A 16638-nucleotide genomic window follows, 5' to 3' on the forward strand; every position below is an offset into this window, starting at 1 on the left:
AGGCAAATGGAGGAGGAACAGATTTGCTATTATCTCCTGCCCATAAATTATTGTTTGGTTGTCATTTTAAAATATGAACATATAACACATCCTTTTACTTGCTTAGAATGTTTTTAAAGTGATTTTATGTTCACCTTTTAACACACATTTCAGGAAGGGGCAGACAGGGTACAACCTGCATCATCCTAAATTAAGCCTCCGACATATATCATAGTTAGAAATTTTGGACAAATTATATTTCTTATACATTAGAAACTTCAAGGACAGGTAGCAGTAGAAACAACAGTTACTCAGCCTAGTAAAATTGAAATCTGAAAAAAAGCAACTGAACTGAATTCATAACTGAAAAAGTGCATTATCAAGTCTAACTCTGTATCCATATACTCATTCTAGCTCTTATCTCAGCTAGAAAGAAATGTCATGTTGTTTCTAGCTGCTGAAAGGTTGAAGGTCCTCTGGTCTTTGGATATACATTATATTTCTCCACTGTGCTGTAACAATGAATGAAAGAATGATTCTGCTATTACAAGAGGCTGTTTTTACTTTTGTAAGATGAAATGTACAAAGATGGAGTTAATGTTGTGACTGTTAACTTTCATTTTGCTGCAAGGCCAGATTTTTAAAGGCTGGTGTAACAGTTGCACCACAAGAATTCATATTTGCCTGCACAAATGGGTATGTGCCTTTAAAAATTGTGCAACTGCACATGTAAACAGGCACAATGGTTGCTATTAAAAAGTCAAGACTTGCCCCCATATTTACTATCCAATAGCATTGGAACTACCAAAGTATTCCCCTATAATTAGAATAGGAAATGTCTGTTTTTTTCAGATACTACTGTGTGTAAATATTCTCTGTGTTGTGGTGTCCACTGTAGTTAGATTTATAGTTATCTGATTTGCACTCATGCATGCACCCATGTGTGCATGAAAATGTAAAATTGTGTTTGGCCTACATGGGAGTATATTTGTAGTCTACATACAGGTTGGTAGTTAATTTGCATGTCAAACAAGAGTGCATACAATGGAAATATAAATATATGGCTACATGAGTGCATTCTTCATGAAGGCTGTAGCTTATCAACTCATAAATAAGTAGGTCATGGGTCGAATTCCATCATCCTTATGTTGATGGATCCATTTGAGGAGTAAGGCATTAGTAAGGGTGGCAGAATAGGGCCCACATGATGTCCGCCCCCCTCAAATTACTACATGCCAATTCAAGAAAAATTGAATTGAGCAACTAGAATTAATTTTTCTTGTACTGTTAAAAATCATAGAACAGTTCTGTTCATTTTTTGTAAAAGTCTGATTTGCAGGGAGCTTTGAGTGACTTAGAGACTGACTATTTTTACTGTATTTAGACAATATTTGTACAGTAGGGCTGTCCAAGTGGTAAAAATATACCACTATTAAAAAGTAGCTGGCGTTCCAGAGCTTAGAAACCAGCAGGAAACATGGTTATTGACTAATGCAGATGTATGTATAAGAGAGGGTAAAAATAACTTAAATATTGAGTTAATTAATATTAAGTGTAATATTAAAATTTGATCTTAAGCATCTGGTTTGTCTGACTCACAGGGATCTTGCATGGCTTAATAATATTCTTGCCTGAAAAACACTAGATAATATAAAAGCAAAGTTTTATTATTTCTGTTCCTTTTATGTTTCATTAATTCAGGAATTCATGATGCAGTATTTTAAAGAGAAATTGACTCATTTAGGGAGAAATTTTTAAAACAGATATGGAGTCTTACGACTCTTTTTCATGATCTCAGTCCACAGTTTCTATGAACTTCAGTAAATAGCAGAGTGAATCCACTGAATACAACAGGTCAACAATATCCAGTGAATGTGGATAATTTTTTTGAATCTGCTCTTTCTGTTTCTAAGGAGGCCATACAGTTTCTAGTGAGGGTCTTTGTGACAAAACCTTAAAAGCAGAAGTCCTGTCTGCTGGGTATAGATTTTAGGAATGAGGGTTGAGCTTTTCAAAGCAAGGCAGGGGACCTGACTTAACACATTTTCCATTAATTTTTCTGGAAAATGTGTAGCTAAATTTTCTGCAGTGCTTTCCAATCACAACCTGGCTTTTAGAAATGGCCTACCCTATTGTGCTCTCAGAATTATATGCACAAATATTTGTAAGCATAATTGATGTCATTCTGACATAACCATCAAGCTATTAAGTTTGCAGATGATACCAAACTGGGAGGGATTGTAACTGCTTTGGAGGATAGGGTCATAATTAAAAATGATCTGGACAAATTGGAGAAATGGTCTGAGGTAAACAGGATGAAGTTTAATAAAGACAAATGCAAAGTGCTCCACTTAGGAAGGAACAATCAGTTTCACATATACAGAATGGGAAGAGACTGTCTAGGAAGGAGTACGGCAAAAAGGGATCTTGGGGTTATAGTGGACCACAAGCTAAATATGAGTCAACAGTGTGATGCTGTTGCAAAAAAGCATACGTGATTCTGGGATGCATTAACAGGTGTGTTGTGAGCAAGACACAAGAAGTCATTCTTCCGCTCTACTCTGCGCTGGTTAGGCCTCAACTGGAATATTGTGTCCAGTTCTGGGCACCGCATTTCAAGAAAGATGTGTAGAAATTGGAGAGGGTACAGAGAAGAGCAAGAAGAATGATTAAAGGACTAGAGAACATGACTTATGAAGGAATGCTGAAAAAATTGGGTTTGTTTAGTTTGGAAAAGAGAAGACAGAGGGGACATGATAGCAGTTTTCAGGTATCTAAAAGGGTGTTATAAGGAGGAGGGAGAAAACTTGTTCATCTTAGCCTCTAAGGATAGAACAAGAAACAATGGGCTTAAACTGCAGTAAGGGAGGTTTAGGTTGGACATTAGGAAAAAGTTCCTAACTGTCAGGGTAATTAAACATTGGAATAAACTGCCTAGGGAGGTTGTGGAATCTCCATCTCTGGGGATATTTAAGAGTAGGTTAGATAAATATCTATCAGGGATGGTCTAGACAGTATTTGGTCCTGCCATGAGGGCAGGGGACTGGACTCTATGACCTCTCGAGGTCCCTTCCAGCCCTAGAATCTATGAATCTATGAATCAAGTTGTATTTGAAATCAGGTAGGTAGATGTCTAGATACAATTAATTGTGCCCCCAAAATATCTGGTCTGCATTTATTTGCATCCAAAAATTGTAGGTGCAGAGTAACAAACCAAGTTGAGACCTCTTAAAAATAAGGATGAAATCCTGGCCCATTGAATTCAATGGGAGTTTTGCTACTGACTTCAGTGGGGCCACAATTTCACCCGAAGGCCATAAAATCAAATGGCACTTTTCATACAGGTTTGTCTCTATGGTCTTGGCCAAAAGAATTTCCCTCTTCCCTCTGTTTGGCAGCATATTGAGTATCCATTTTCCACTTATCTTACACATTCTACCCCAGAGGTAGCTGCATTTCAGTGGTGAAATGATTTCTAAATATACAGAGTCTGATCTTGATAGGAGCTAAAAATCCACAACTCTCAATGACTTTAGTGACCTTACGGGCAATTGAGGGTGCTCAACACCACTAAGGATCAAGTCCCTGTCTTACGATGTTCACTGATATATTTAGGAATAAAAGGTTCTAAATCAGTGTGAGACTGGATTGTTGTTATTGTCTATTCTGTTTAGATTTTTTTTTTACGCTAAGCATTCAACTGTAGACTGTTCAAGTCAATAGACGCTTTCCTTAAATCATGGCAGGCTACTTCCTGTATAATAATTGCATATTTGTAAACTTAAATACAAAACAAATCACTTTCTCTTTGGTAGGAGCAAGACCCTGCAGTGTTTGGAGCAGAATTTGCGGAGATATCTCGGTCTACATTGCTGATTAGATACACGCTGTTGCCTTATTTGTACACCTTATTCTTTGATTCTCATGTCCATGGAAACACAGTGGTACGAGGATTAATGCACGAGTAAGCTACCAGTCTCTTTCCTATCTGTGATATTTTATTCATATTTATTGCGGATCCAGTGTAACAATTATTTTATATTTATTTTGATAATAGTAATGATAAAATTGTATCTCTCTGCCTTAACAAGAGCAGTTTATAGTAAAACAGTAAAAATATTTTGCATAGTTCATGTAACATTTAACATAGATTTTACTTTAAAAGCAATATTCCCCCCCCCACTACTTAACTTTCCTCAATTGTTATTTATTTTCCAGGTGTTTGTTTAATAGAATGGGTCGTATGATGTTTCAAATATTTATTTTTAATATTTCTGCTTAACAGTGTTTATGTCCATACTTTTAACCATTAGGGCTTTTTGGGTATTCATATCCAGGGTAAGTAGCAGTGGTTTAATATCCATTAATAAAAGAATCCCTCAGGTAGTCTTCAGTGATGTGAAGTTTGTAGTCCTATCTATTCCCCACTTATGGTATCAATAGTTCAGAGCCAGATCCTGCAGTCACTTATTACTGGACATAGTGCTTGCTTTTGAAAGCAGTCTCCTTGCTTCAGTGGAACTAATCAAGTAACTAAAGTTACTTAGATGTTTGTAGCACAAAAATATTCTATGGATTTGATCTCATATTTCTTGAGAAATTAAATAGAATCATTAACGGTAATATTGTAGAATTTTACTTATTCTTTTTCTTCTTTATAGAAGAAAAAACTGAAAGCTGTACATGTTTTCTTTTAATATCTTATTAGTTCATAGAGACTTACTGTGAAAGATGTGTTTTAAAAGCTGTCCTCCCAACAATAGTTATTAGAATCATAGAACTGGAAGGGACCTCAAGAGGTCATCTAGTCCAATCCCCTGCACTCATGGCAGGACTAAGTATTATCAATACATCCCTGACAGATGTTTTTCTAACCTGCTCTTAAAAATCTCCAATGATGGAATCTGACCATGTGGTCATTGCATATAACATACACCAACTGTGGCCTGTTAGATTTTGCTTTGTGTTTTAGTGCCTCACACTGAGGAAATGAAATAATAAAATAATTCAATAGCTCAAAAGTTAGAAAAGGACTTGAAGTGATGGTCTATGACAAACAGCTTTAAAAACTACACAGTATGAGCATATCAAGATTCAAGACTTGGTTAATAGCTTAAAAAAAAGGAAAAGTGGGACAACATCAAACAGTGGGAAATGTGTAGAGGCTAACTAGCTTTCATAGACTTATGGGAAATGCAGTAGATTGGGGCATGAGTAGAAGGGCCTACATTTTCAACATGAGTGAGTTCATTTGCGTGCCTAATTTATGCTCATGATTGCAAGATCAGCTGTGGTGTATCCTGGTGTATGATGATCTCCTGACATACACTCTGAAAAGCCCTAAACACATAACCTGTGTTGTTTGTTTTCAGTCTGTTGAAGGAATCACCTTTATAAACACCCTGTTAAAAAAAAATCAAATGATAGCTTGTTATTTCATATATGTCTGAGGTAGTGGGACTGTTGCAGGAAGAAAAGTAAATGGGTTCCCTTCTTAAATCCCTTCTTCTTGCAGCACGTAAATTTTTTATAAGAATATATAAATGTCTTTATCAAGCAAAGTTTCTTACTGAAAGTTTTCTGTCACACACCCAATTAGGTAGAGCCTGGAGCAAGCCTTCGGGCACATTAACCTTTGGCTCAATATACTCTCCCAAACTCTCCGCTATTTTGAAAAATAGAACATTGGGTACATTTCCCTTTGTTCTTCAATTGCCACGGTTCTTTTGCTCAGTTCTTTTGGAATTATTACAATACTGAACTCCTTCAGGATCAGGTACAATGTGCTATGCACATATAGAGGCATGATGATACAGACACCACTGAGAGAATCCTTTCCTAAGCAATAAAACCAAGTAAAGTCAGTGTATGGAAACTTTAGCAATGTCATATACATTTTGAAATAATTGAAGGAAATCAAAGGTTGACACCGTTAGAGCTGTTCAGGAATTTTTTGATTAAACATTTTTCTGTTAGAAAATGCTGATTCATATTTGGTCAGGAAGGTCAAAATGAGAGCGAGACACCAGAATACCCAATAGCCCAGTGGTTACTGGGCATTCATGCTTTACTTTTGCTCTGTCTGATTCGGAGCAGGAACTTTAGAGTCTCCTGCATCCCATGTGAGCGTCCCGGCTATTGGATATTCTGGGATCTCTCTCTCTCTTTCTCATTTTTACCTTCCTGACTAAATATGAATCAGCTAGTCAGCTGGGCTATTGCCTATGATGTGTGTCCCTCCCATTTCCCCCTTTTTTCCTCTTTCTTTTAACAAAAAAATTCAAAAGATCTAGGTTTTATTCTGATGCAGATTGAAAACAAATGATGAAACTCAAATTATTTTGCAAAATGGAACTCTTGTTTTCCGGCCAGACCTAAATAAGACCATGTCTTACAGGTAGCTAAGGCAATTGCTTTTAGTCTTTATCTGATGACTGATGTGTAAAATATTTACTGTCAAAGGACTGTGTTTACAATTAAGTAGCTTTACATCTTCAGTATGAAGAATCAATTATGTAATACTAGCTCTGTGTCTGGCAGTCAGAGATTTGGTCAGTTTCTGCAGCCGTTTGACAAATGTCAATTAATTTAGGCAACGTAGATTGAAAGGCTTGCAGAGAAGGCCATAAATACTTGAATGTACTCTCAGGGAAGCTTCAGTTTTTCTGAAATAGGACTTTGTGTGCTGCATCATCTTCCAAGGAGAGGGTAGTTCTCTTTTCCACCCTGGATATAGTGGCATCTCCTCTTGGCCAGAAGCTGGGAATGGGTGACAGGGGATGGATCACTTGATGATTACCTGTTCTGTTCATTCCCTCTGGGGCACCTGGCATTGGCCACTGTCGGAAGACAGGATACTGGGCGAGATGGACCTTTGGGCAGACCCAGTATGGCCATTCTTATGGATTTGCCATGAAAGACACTGCATCCTTTGCTGGAAGGACATATATGAGCCTCCTCAGTGTATCAGCTCCTGATTTTCAATTAAGAGACATTACTTTCCAACAATAATATGCTTCTTGTGTGAATGTATTCAGCCACCACAGTCATTACTGGAGACAGAACTTGGGACTGTAAACATTGACAATACAGGCCTCTTCCACTTGAGCTAAGGAAGATCTCCTATAGCTATGAGGTCATGGTAGGCTGTAGAGACTCTGGATTAACCACTGGAGTATCATGATCACATGTTTCAGAGTAACAGCCGTGTTAGTCTGTATCCGCAAAAAGAAGAACAGGAGTACTTGTGGCACCTTAGAGACTAACAAATTTATTAGAGCATAAGCTTTCGTGGACTACAGCCCACTTCTTCGGATGCATATAGAATGGAACATATATTGAGCTCAATATATGTTCCATTCTATATGCATCCGAAGAAGTGGGCTGTAGTCCACGAAAGCTTATGCTCTAATAAATTTGTTAGTCTCTAAGGTGCCACAAGTACTCCTGTTCTTCTTTTTATGATCACATGTGCAAATGAATAGTTTAGGAGGGAAGCCTTGTATTCACTGGAAAATATCAGATCCCCAAGACTGTCTCCATTGCTGTTTACTCTATCAGTTTCATGGTCTATGTAACAGGGGTAATGCTCTTCTGTTCACCTGAACTGTCAGCCAGTGTTAGAACTTGCATAAAACTGCAGAAGTTCTACTGATTCTTTATGGCAGATGTAGTTCATTAACTCCATCCATGATATAAGGGAGATGTGAGTAGCTGGTCTGGAGAGAGAAAGGGCAGAAGAGGTCCCTAGACAACCAAGCAGAGGTCCACATAGTGAATCAACAGTCAGAAAAGTTGGCATGGGTAATGAGGCTAGTGAGAGCATTTGTGTTGCATCACCTTTTGTTTTACATTTGTGTGTGTGTGTGTGTGTGTGCAGTACGTGTCTCCAGGGTAGAAAATGGCATTGTAGATGCTCTATCTTGTTTTCAGGACAATAGCTTCCAGAAACGTGCACTGTGTGCTAGCAGAGCCCCACAGGTGATGTCTCACCCATGGTGGAACCATGGCTATGGTTAGCTACAGGATTAGCTGAAAATACTTTTTGCCCTAATGATTGAAGGGCTTACTTGGCCAACCTCACAGAATTTGGGAAGGTCTCCAATGTCATTGGCCCAGCACCAGGGCCGACGAGAGCGGGGGGAAACCGGTACAATTACTGGGGCCCGGCTTCCCCCCCTCTCGTCGGCCCTGTTTAGCCGGTCCACCCTTGCTGGGGGGCCCGAAAAATTTTTTTCACCGGGGCCCGAACCTGCTCTCAGCAGCCCTGCCCAACCCCAAACATTAGGTGGGTTGATATACTCTGTCTTTAGCCTGCTGTGGATTGGCTTAATCCACTACTTTGGGTTGCCCAACTGGTTTATCCTTTTAATGGGAGTCCCTGACCCATGTAAAGGATTTGTGGTAAGGAAATTATTGGAGGGATGGTGTAGAGCTGATGCGTGCAGAGAAAATGATAGACATCCCATAACCATATAGGTTCTGTCAGGGTTAGTGGATGCTGTACCCTCTGCATTTGGTGTTGCCCTTTTTCAATGCCTTCAGGGTTAGTCCCACAAGCAGCCAGGAACAGATCCAGGTGTGTATTAGAATTCACAGATGTTTCTCTTGGATGAGGAGTAATGTCTTTATGCTTGCGGTATTCTAAAATGTATCAAACATGACAGATAGGCAAATGGTGCCCCTCTCTGATGTTACATTTTAATAAAGTTGCAGCCTGCCACTTAAAATCTACCCGTGTCTGTTCTCTTCCACTTGAATATCCAGATCAATGAATTCAGGGATGCTGAAGTTAGCATAGCTACAGGAGGAGCTCCCCAGCAGCTCTGTGCCTGCTGGGGGAATGTTGTTGTTCAGCAAAGGCTGATCAATATTTCTGTGAAGTACAGTTTGGAGGGAGTTGGAGAGTCTGGAGCTTGATGGGGAAGGAAGGTTTTAGAAATAATGTATATCATGCTTGCACCTTACGAGGGGTTAGGGATCTTTTCATGCATTTTCTCCAGGCTGCTCTTCTGCTCAGGTGACTGGCAGATCTGAGTTCCATTGGCATTTGTAAGTATTGAACACCAAGTGGCTCTTTTGATCCCCCCACCACACACACACCTGAAGGCCTGTACTTCACGGGACGCCAGAATACTCTGGTTCCCAAACACGTGGCTGCCAAAGTGGTGCTTTAAGCTCCCTACTAGTAGTTTACTGAGGGAGTAGGCTGAACTACCAATGGGGCAGTCTGAGCAGGCTGGGTCTTGCCTGGAGGTTGCAGTTCAGGTATGGTGTGTATCTGTGAACTAAGTTGAGTAGCCTGCTTCTCCACGGGGCCAGTGGTACTGGGTTAGCCATCTAGATTCTAGATTCTCTCCTCAGGAAATCAGGTTTGATAACAAAAGGCTTTCTTCTGTTTACACACTAAGGCATTGTTTACGGTGGCAATGGAATTATTTTAGCTATACTGTTCTTAAACATGGTTAACATGTAATACATTTAAATATGGTTAAGTATAAACTGGAGTATAAACTTTTCTCAAACCGTATTCTAGGCTAGTTAAGAGCCTAGTACAAAAACAAATACATGATTTCATGTATACTCTAATACATGTAAAATAGATGTGACTTGACTATGTTGGCCAGGAAAACGGTGTTGAACTATGTTTTAAATCCTGTTTCAGTTAACAATATATTATTGCCAGTATGGATGAGGTCTAAGTTCTTGATCCTAAAGGCTGTGAAAAGAGAAACCAAAACTTCTTGCTATCAGTCATGAAAAAGGTATCTGGATATTGATGGAACACACTAAAGTAGGAAACCAGAGACTGTTGGTGCAGTAAGCAATATCACAGGATCAAAATATTTCATAAGTTCTTTGAAAGAAAAAAAAAAGATTTGAATTAACAATGGATATCTTTCTTTCAAAACTAGATTTACTTCTGATCACCAGACTCATGGAATAGATACAGCTTTCCTTTGGGGACCAGCTTTTATGATTGCTCCAGTTCTTCAAGAGGCAAGTATTCTAATTTTAAAATGTTATAATATTGGAACCAAAGAGATTAATACTGTTCAGGGCTTTAAATCACCTGCTGGGTGATTGTATATTTATCTACACTATCCACTTTTTTATCCACCCTCAATCCCTGAGGACTCAGTTTCACAAACAGACCTAGCTGTACAGAAAGAACAACTATACATACACAGGCTGGATTCTCCTACTTGCCGAGTCTCGTGTTGCAGATGTTTCTGAAGGATGCCATCTATAGCAATAAAGGGATTGTAGATTTTGGAAGAAGGAAGAAGAAAAACCATGATAGAGAAACAGATATAGAATGGCTGCCAACTTGTGGACAAAGCTGTTAAACTAACCTCCAATTAAAATTGCCCAAATAATCTTGGAATTGGAACTTGTGAAAAAATATGCTAGGAGTTTCCCAACACCAAATCCAAATGAAATCAAAGTCCTTCTGTTAAGCTGATAATGACTGTTATATACAGTGTTGTAGCCATTTTGGTCCCAGGATATGAGAGCAGGGCCGGCTCTAGTTTTTTGCAACCTCAAGCAAAAAAATTTTTGGCTGCCCCCCGTCCCAGCCCTGGGCTCCTCGCCGCACCCCCCCGCCGTCCCAGCCCTGGGCTCTCCTCCCCCACCTGCACCCTCCTGCTGCCCCAGCCTTGGGCTCCCCCCTCCTCCCCCTCCATCGCCCCCCACAGTCCCCTCCTGCCGCCCCAGCCCTGGGCTCTTCCCCCCCGCCCCCACCTGCATCCTCCTTCCGCCGCAACCCTGGGTCACTGGTAACTCACTGCCAGGGCAGGTCATTCAGCAGAAATTTTAGATGTGCACAGAACACAGACAGGATTGGTTCCCATATGGTTACAGAACTGTAGTAAAGTGGAACAATTTTCAGCTTGTGTGATTGGAGGATATTTGGATGCATATTATAAGACTGTCCTACATAAATGAGGAAAAGTTGAGGTGCCTTTATTATTCTTTTGTTCCACTCTTTCTTTCTATGGGGAATTTGCCAATGCAATATCACTGTCTTCCTTTTAAACAAACAAACAAAAAGGCAATGGCTGTTGAAAATATCAATTCCAGTCCTAATAACCACTGGGAACCATTTCTTGCTCAATTTTATCCTACTTTTTCTACAGCAAGTTACAGTGGATCAGTATATTTGATTTGGGAGAAATGAAGTAACAGCTGCCCAAACTGAGCTTGAGCACTCCTGAATTCTGAGGTGTTCAAATCTGGAAGGCAGGTGCTGGGGGGTCGAGGGCTGTAGCTCCACAGGGGAGCACAGCAGCATGTATGCAGCAGTGTGTCTGGTGCTGTGCGAAGCCAGACACGCTGGTCTGAGTGGCGTGGTAAGGGGGAGTTGGAGAAGGGGTCGGGGGTTCTGGGGGGGGCAGTCAAGGGACAGGGAGCAGGAGGGGTTGGATGGGGTGGAGGTTCAGGGGAGCAGTCAGGGGCAGGGAGAAGGGGGGGTTAGGTGGGTCAGGGGTTTGGGGGACCGTCAGGGGGACAGGCAGCAGTTGGATAGGCATGGGAGTCCCAGGGGGTTGTCAGGGGACAGGTAGAGGGTGGGGTGCTAGAGGGGAAGTTGGGGGGATCTCAGGAGGGAGCAGCTGGGGACAAGGAGAAGGGAGGCTTAGATAGGGGGTAGGATCCCGGGAGGGGGCAATCAGGGGACAAGGACCAGTGGGGCTTAGATAGGGGATAGTGTCCTGGGGGGCAGTTGGGGCAAGGGTCGGATGGGTTGGGGTTTCTGTGGGGGGCAGTTGGAGGGAGTGGATGGGGGCAGGGTGGGGCTACCCTCCCTCTCCGTGGAGTGTCCTATTTTTGAATGTTAAAATATGCTATCCCTACTCACAGTGCAGCTCTCCATTCACAGCAGGCTGCAGCATGAGGTCTCAGCTTCCTCACTCCCTCCCCCTCTTTCCTGTTGGTAGTGGCCAAAGGAATGCTGGGAAATGTAGTTCTTTCCCTGCTCCAGGGCTGGCTCTATAGACAGAGAGCTAACCAAGGAACTACAGCTCCCAGGGCCCCCTGTTGGTTCTCAGCTCCCATGCTGGATCCCTGCCGCCCCTGCAAATGGGCTGCCCCAAGCATGTGCTTGCTTTGCTGGTGCCTAGAGCCGCCCCTGTATGAGAGAGACAAGGTGGGTGAGGTTATATCTTGTATTGGACCAGCTGCTGTTGGTGAGAAAGACATGCCTTCGAGCCACACAGAGCTCTTCTTCAAGTCTATATAGCTCAAAAGCTTGTCTCTCTCACCAATAGCAGTTGGTCCAATAGAAGATATTACCTCACTCACCATGTCTCTCTAATGACAACATTAGTTAGTTACTATCTGGTTGGTTTAAAAAAAGCACTGTCCTGTGGATGCACAGGACATTTCCCCTGTTGTGTGAGGCCATTAGGACCACTGATTCTTTTCTACCATTGAGTCTGAAGTACCAGCTGCGGAGCGGGTTTGCTTGCCATCCTTATTCTGCACCTGGACTAATTACCCGCTGCCCAATGAGGCTTAATGGAGGGCACCTGGGCTTTAGAACAGGGGAGACAGCTGCAGGTTTTTGGCAGATAGCTGCAGACGCTGCAGGGTATAAGAAGGCTCCTACAGGGCTCTGAGTTAACAGGCAGAAGATACCACTAGGGATGACCCGTGAAGAAGGCCAAACTACAGGCAAGCGATAGTGGGGGAGGGGCAGGAAGCTGGATCTCAGGGAGGAAGGGCTGTCCCTAGCTTGAAACTGGAACAGAAAGGTGGTTGAACCTTGAGGGGAAGACAGACCATCAGAGAGAGGAGGGGCTGTGCCCACCTTGGGACTGGGGTGAAAGAAATGAACTTTAAATAGAGGATAGACCTTCAGGGAGGAGGAGCTGGGCCCATCTGAAACTGGGACGAAGACTTCATAAGTTTGAGTTTTCTTTGAAAGACTATGCAGGACTTACTACATTGGAGCACAGAAGAGGGAATGTTTTGAACATCTGGACTTAAGGGGCCATAAGTGAAGGGGAAACTGAGGCAGGCCACAGCAGAGCCATGCTGGCCAGTAGACCATGCAACAGAGCAGGCACAACACCTTTTGGCACTCCATCGCACTACCACTTTCTTTATATTCAGCAGCAAGGCTAGGTGAACACTGGGAAGAGGGGTTGGGCCATTATGAATAGATATATTTGTAGTTATGTAAATTCCTGTTTGGAATAAGTCCCCACACAAAGCACAGCTGGAGGAGGACAAAGAGGTGGTTATGGCAGGAGTGGCCCCTTTATATTGTTATAGTTCAGTGCTTAGAGCGCTGACCTGGGATGCCTTTCCTCGGCATTAAGCGGCTCCCCACGCAGCTTGTTGGTTTTTGTGAATCCTATTCTCATCCTCTCCCCATGCATTCTATAGAGAGCCTCGGTGTTTTACTCAGGGCTGTGGAATCCCCTAGGCTTCAGGATGCCTATACATTAGGCCTTTCAAAACGGAATCTAAGTCCCTTTTGTAGGTCTAGCCCCAAGCAGGCTGCTGTTTGCCACGTATTTTTCTCTTAAACTTGTGCCTCTGAAGTTCAAAGAGAAATTATTATTCCTATGTCTCAAATAATTTTTACCACCGGGGCAGATTGCTTTCTGAGCCTTCTTGGAGTCCTCCATTTTCAAATAGCTGTTAAGAATATAGAGGCTAACGACTAACTGGGGGAGTTCACAGAGAGTTCAGAGAAGGGTGACAAGCACGATCAGGGACCTGGGAAAAACTCTCATATGAAGAGACAGCGAAAAAACTAGGATTGTTTATCTTGGAGAGGAGATGAGTAAGATGGGATATGATAAAAGTATATAAAATCGTGACTGGTCTAGAGAAGACAGATCAGGGACTTCTGTTCTCCCTATCTCATATCATGCAAACAAGGGGACTTTTAATAACATTAAATGTGGTGTATTCCGAACTGATAAAGGAAATTTGTTTTCACACAATGTGTGATTAGATTCAGGAAGTTGTTGAGGTCAAGAACTTAAAAAGAATCAAAAAGGTATTGAACATTTCTATGGCTATCAGAGTTGTTATAATTTTAGAAGGGGTATTGAATCCCATGCTTCAGGATTTAAGGCAATCTCTAATGCTGAGATCAGGATGAGACCTGGGAGGGTCAGATTGCCATGCAGCTGCTTACTGTGGGATTATTGCACTTTTTGGGGGGATCTGGTTATGGGCACTGTCAGATAGGAGAGTAGAGGCACTTTGGTTCTGATCCAGTATATTAATTCTTATGTCTAACTGAAGACTTTCATGCTTTAATAAATCAATAAATTCTTAGGCATTCCTTCAATTTGTTTAAATTTGCCCAGGCATGATGGCAACTTCAAGAGTTTTCCATTAAACATTTCAGATGGGTGACTTTGTCATAGTCCCATTCTATCAATAGATTTCCAATCACCACTACACTATTTATTTTGTACTCAGTTAAATAGGCAAATTATATGTTCAGCTATCTGTGCAATATGTGCTTATTCCCATATGTGATGTAAAATTTTCAAGATTTACTCACGTGTCTTCATGGTAATTGCATGTTTCTGCAGATTACTTTGAAAGTAATGGGTCAGATCATCTCCTCCTGCTTTAAAAACCCAAGAAAGGAGGCTCTAGGAAGGAAATATCTTCCAATGGGGTAGATTCCTACCCAAACTAGTAGATCTGTGGTTGGCTAGGACCATCCATGCCATGGTCCTAGCCATGGTCCAGCTGTTCCCTGGCAGCTGAACCCTGGTTCTGCATGGAAAGGGGGAGATGTGCACGTGGAGAGTCTAGGGTATTTTATACATGAGAATAAGAGTCTATTTTGATCCAAGAATATACATATCTACTTCTTTTGATTCAAACTTTTTCTAGAGTAATCCTATACTAAGCACTTTTAGAATTAACATGACTTTTTCTCTGAAACTCAGTTATAAACATGTCACCAAATATAAAGTAGTAATTGTGCAGTTAGCAATAAATTACCTATTACAATGACACTGTAAAATATTGTAAAGAAGAGTCCTAAGCAGAGAGATCAATAACCTTGCTTCCTGTCACTTCCCCCCCGGGAGGAGTCAAGCATTCCAAACTGGGTGTCTCATACCTACCCCTTATAAGGAGGCCTTTCCCCTCAAGTAGTGTCATCAATATCTGTGTAACCTCACTCATTATCCAATCTAAGGCCCTGATCCTGAAAGCATTGACACGTGCGAAACTTCTAAGCATGGGATTAGTCCCACTGAAGCCATATACATTGATGTTTGCCAGATCGGGGCCTGCAGCATGTATACTGGGCTAAAATAATTAATCTGACAGTGCCATGGACTCATCCAATAGACCTGAAATGAGCTAAACTCAGCATGATGCAGGCAGCTGGCAAGCACTGCTAGATTAGTCAGATCTAGTATTATTGCCACATTAGTAACACTTATTAATATCCAAGATTTTACCTTAAATAAATATTGAGTATACAGATATTTAAGCACAAAACAAAAAATTAATTTAGCAATATACTGTCAAAAATGTGGAAAAAATAGTTTAACTACTTTTATGACCATTACAGGGAGCAAGATCGGTGGATGTATATTTCCCTGAAGCATCCTGGTTTGACTACTACACAGTATGTATTTTAAAAGCTTACAATTTCTTACAGTTTGAACATAATTTAAAATGTTACAGTCTAAGTCAAATTAATTTTTAGCACTGCTCAGCAGTATCTTTTCCCAAAGCATCTGTGGTGAAGAAATCCAGAAAAAAAAAAAAAAATCTTCTGCACCAGGCTGGCTAATTGAGCAAGAAAATTACTCAGCTTTCAGTAGCATTTTATTTTCTATTTTTGGTTTATACAGCACTAAGACACAGTGGGCTGAATTTTCAAGAGCAGCCTATAAAATCATGCCTACAATTGTCAGGCTTTCTATTTTTATTTGCATTCATAAGTTTCAGATTTGCATGCTACACTGCTTTCATGCATACAAATCAGGTGGATATATATTTATCTGATTTGCACACCTGACTGCAGATTGCACACAGCAATACAAAACTTTGCACACAACAACAATTCTGGCATAAAAAACTGTGGAGGGCAATCTGACAGATGAGGCTGAGGCCTCTGAAAAATTGTCCCAGAGAAGTGTAGAACAATCCACGTTACAAAACACAAACAAGCAATCAAATCCATTCCAGCTGACCTCAAATCTTGGGTCTTGAAAATATTTAGTGTTTGCTCTAGAGCCTCTATTACTATATACATAATTCCATACCTAAGGGTTGAATTTTCAAAACTGCTTTGAACTGGCAGGGCCGGCTCCAGGCACCAGTGCAGGAAGCAGGTGCTTGCGGCGGCCAATGGGAATTGTTTTCATTTTTTGGTTTGAACTTTTTTTTAATAATTTGTTTCAGGTTGACTTTTTTTTTCTTTTTACTTTTCATGTGTGTATTTGTTTTCAAACTGTCAGCAGACCAAGCAAAAGTATTCAAACAGTTCTATTTCTCAACTCCTACCACCTCACACCAGAGGGCTCCACATCTCAGCCGACTGTTATGGCAGGACTTAAAGTTTTAAGGAGGGTGTTGGAGGAAAATAAATTGGTTTTGCTGATATTTACGGGGAACTATGCCCAAGCATGGGAGAAAGCACAAAGGCAATGGAGGTTGGCA

The 16638-nt window shown here is 41.2% G+C and overlaps 1 protein-coding gene across 1 annotated transcript in view; it reads left to right on the forward strand.

The window, feature by feature from the left end:
- LOC117875522 (maltase-glucoamylase, intestinal-like) overlaps positions 1 to 16638 on the forward strand; it is a 108483-nt gene that overhangs the window by 78528 nt on the left and 13317 nt on the right. The window contains exons 16-18 of the mRNA XM_034766906.1: positions 3795 to 3943; positions 9894 to 9978; positions 15542 to 15598. Coding sequence (XP_034622797.1) covers positions 3795 to 3943; positions 9894 to 9978; positions 15542 to 15598 — 291 coding nt within the window. The remainder of the gene's footprint in view (positions 1 to 3794; positions 3944 to 9893; positions 9979 to 15541; positions 15599 to 16638) is intronic.

The sequence above is a fragment of the Trachemys scripta genome, chromosome 1 (assembly GCF_013100865.1).
Source record: "Trachemys scripta elegans isolate TJP31775 chromosome 1, CAS_Tse_1.0, whole genome shotgun sequence".
Classification (NCBI taxonomy): Eukaryota; Metazoa; Chordata; order Testudines; family Emydidae; genus Trachemys; species Trachemys scripta.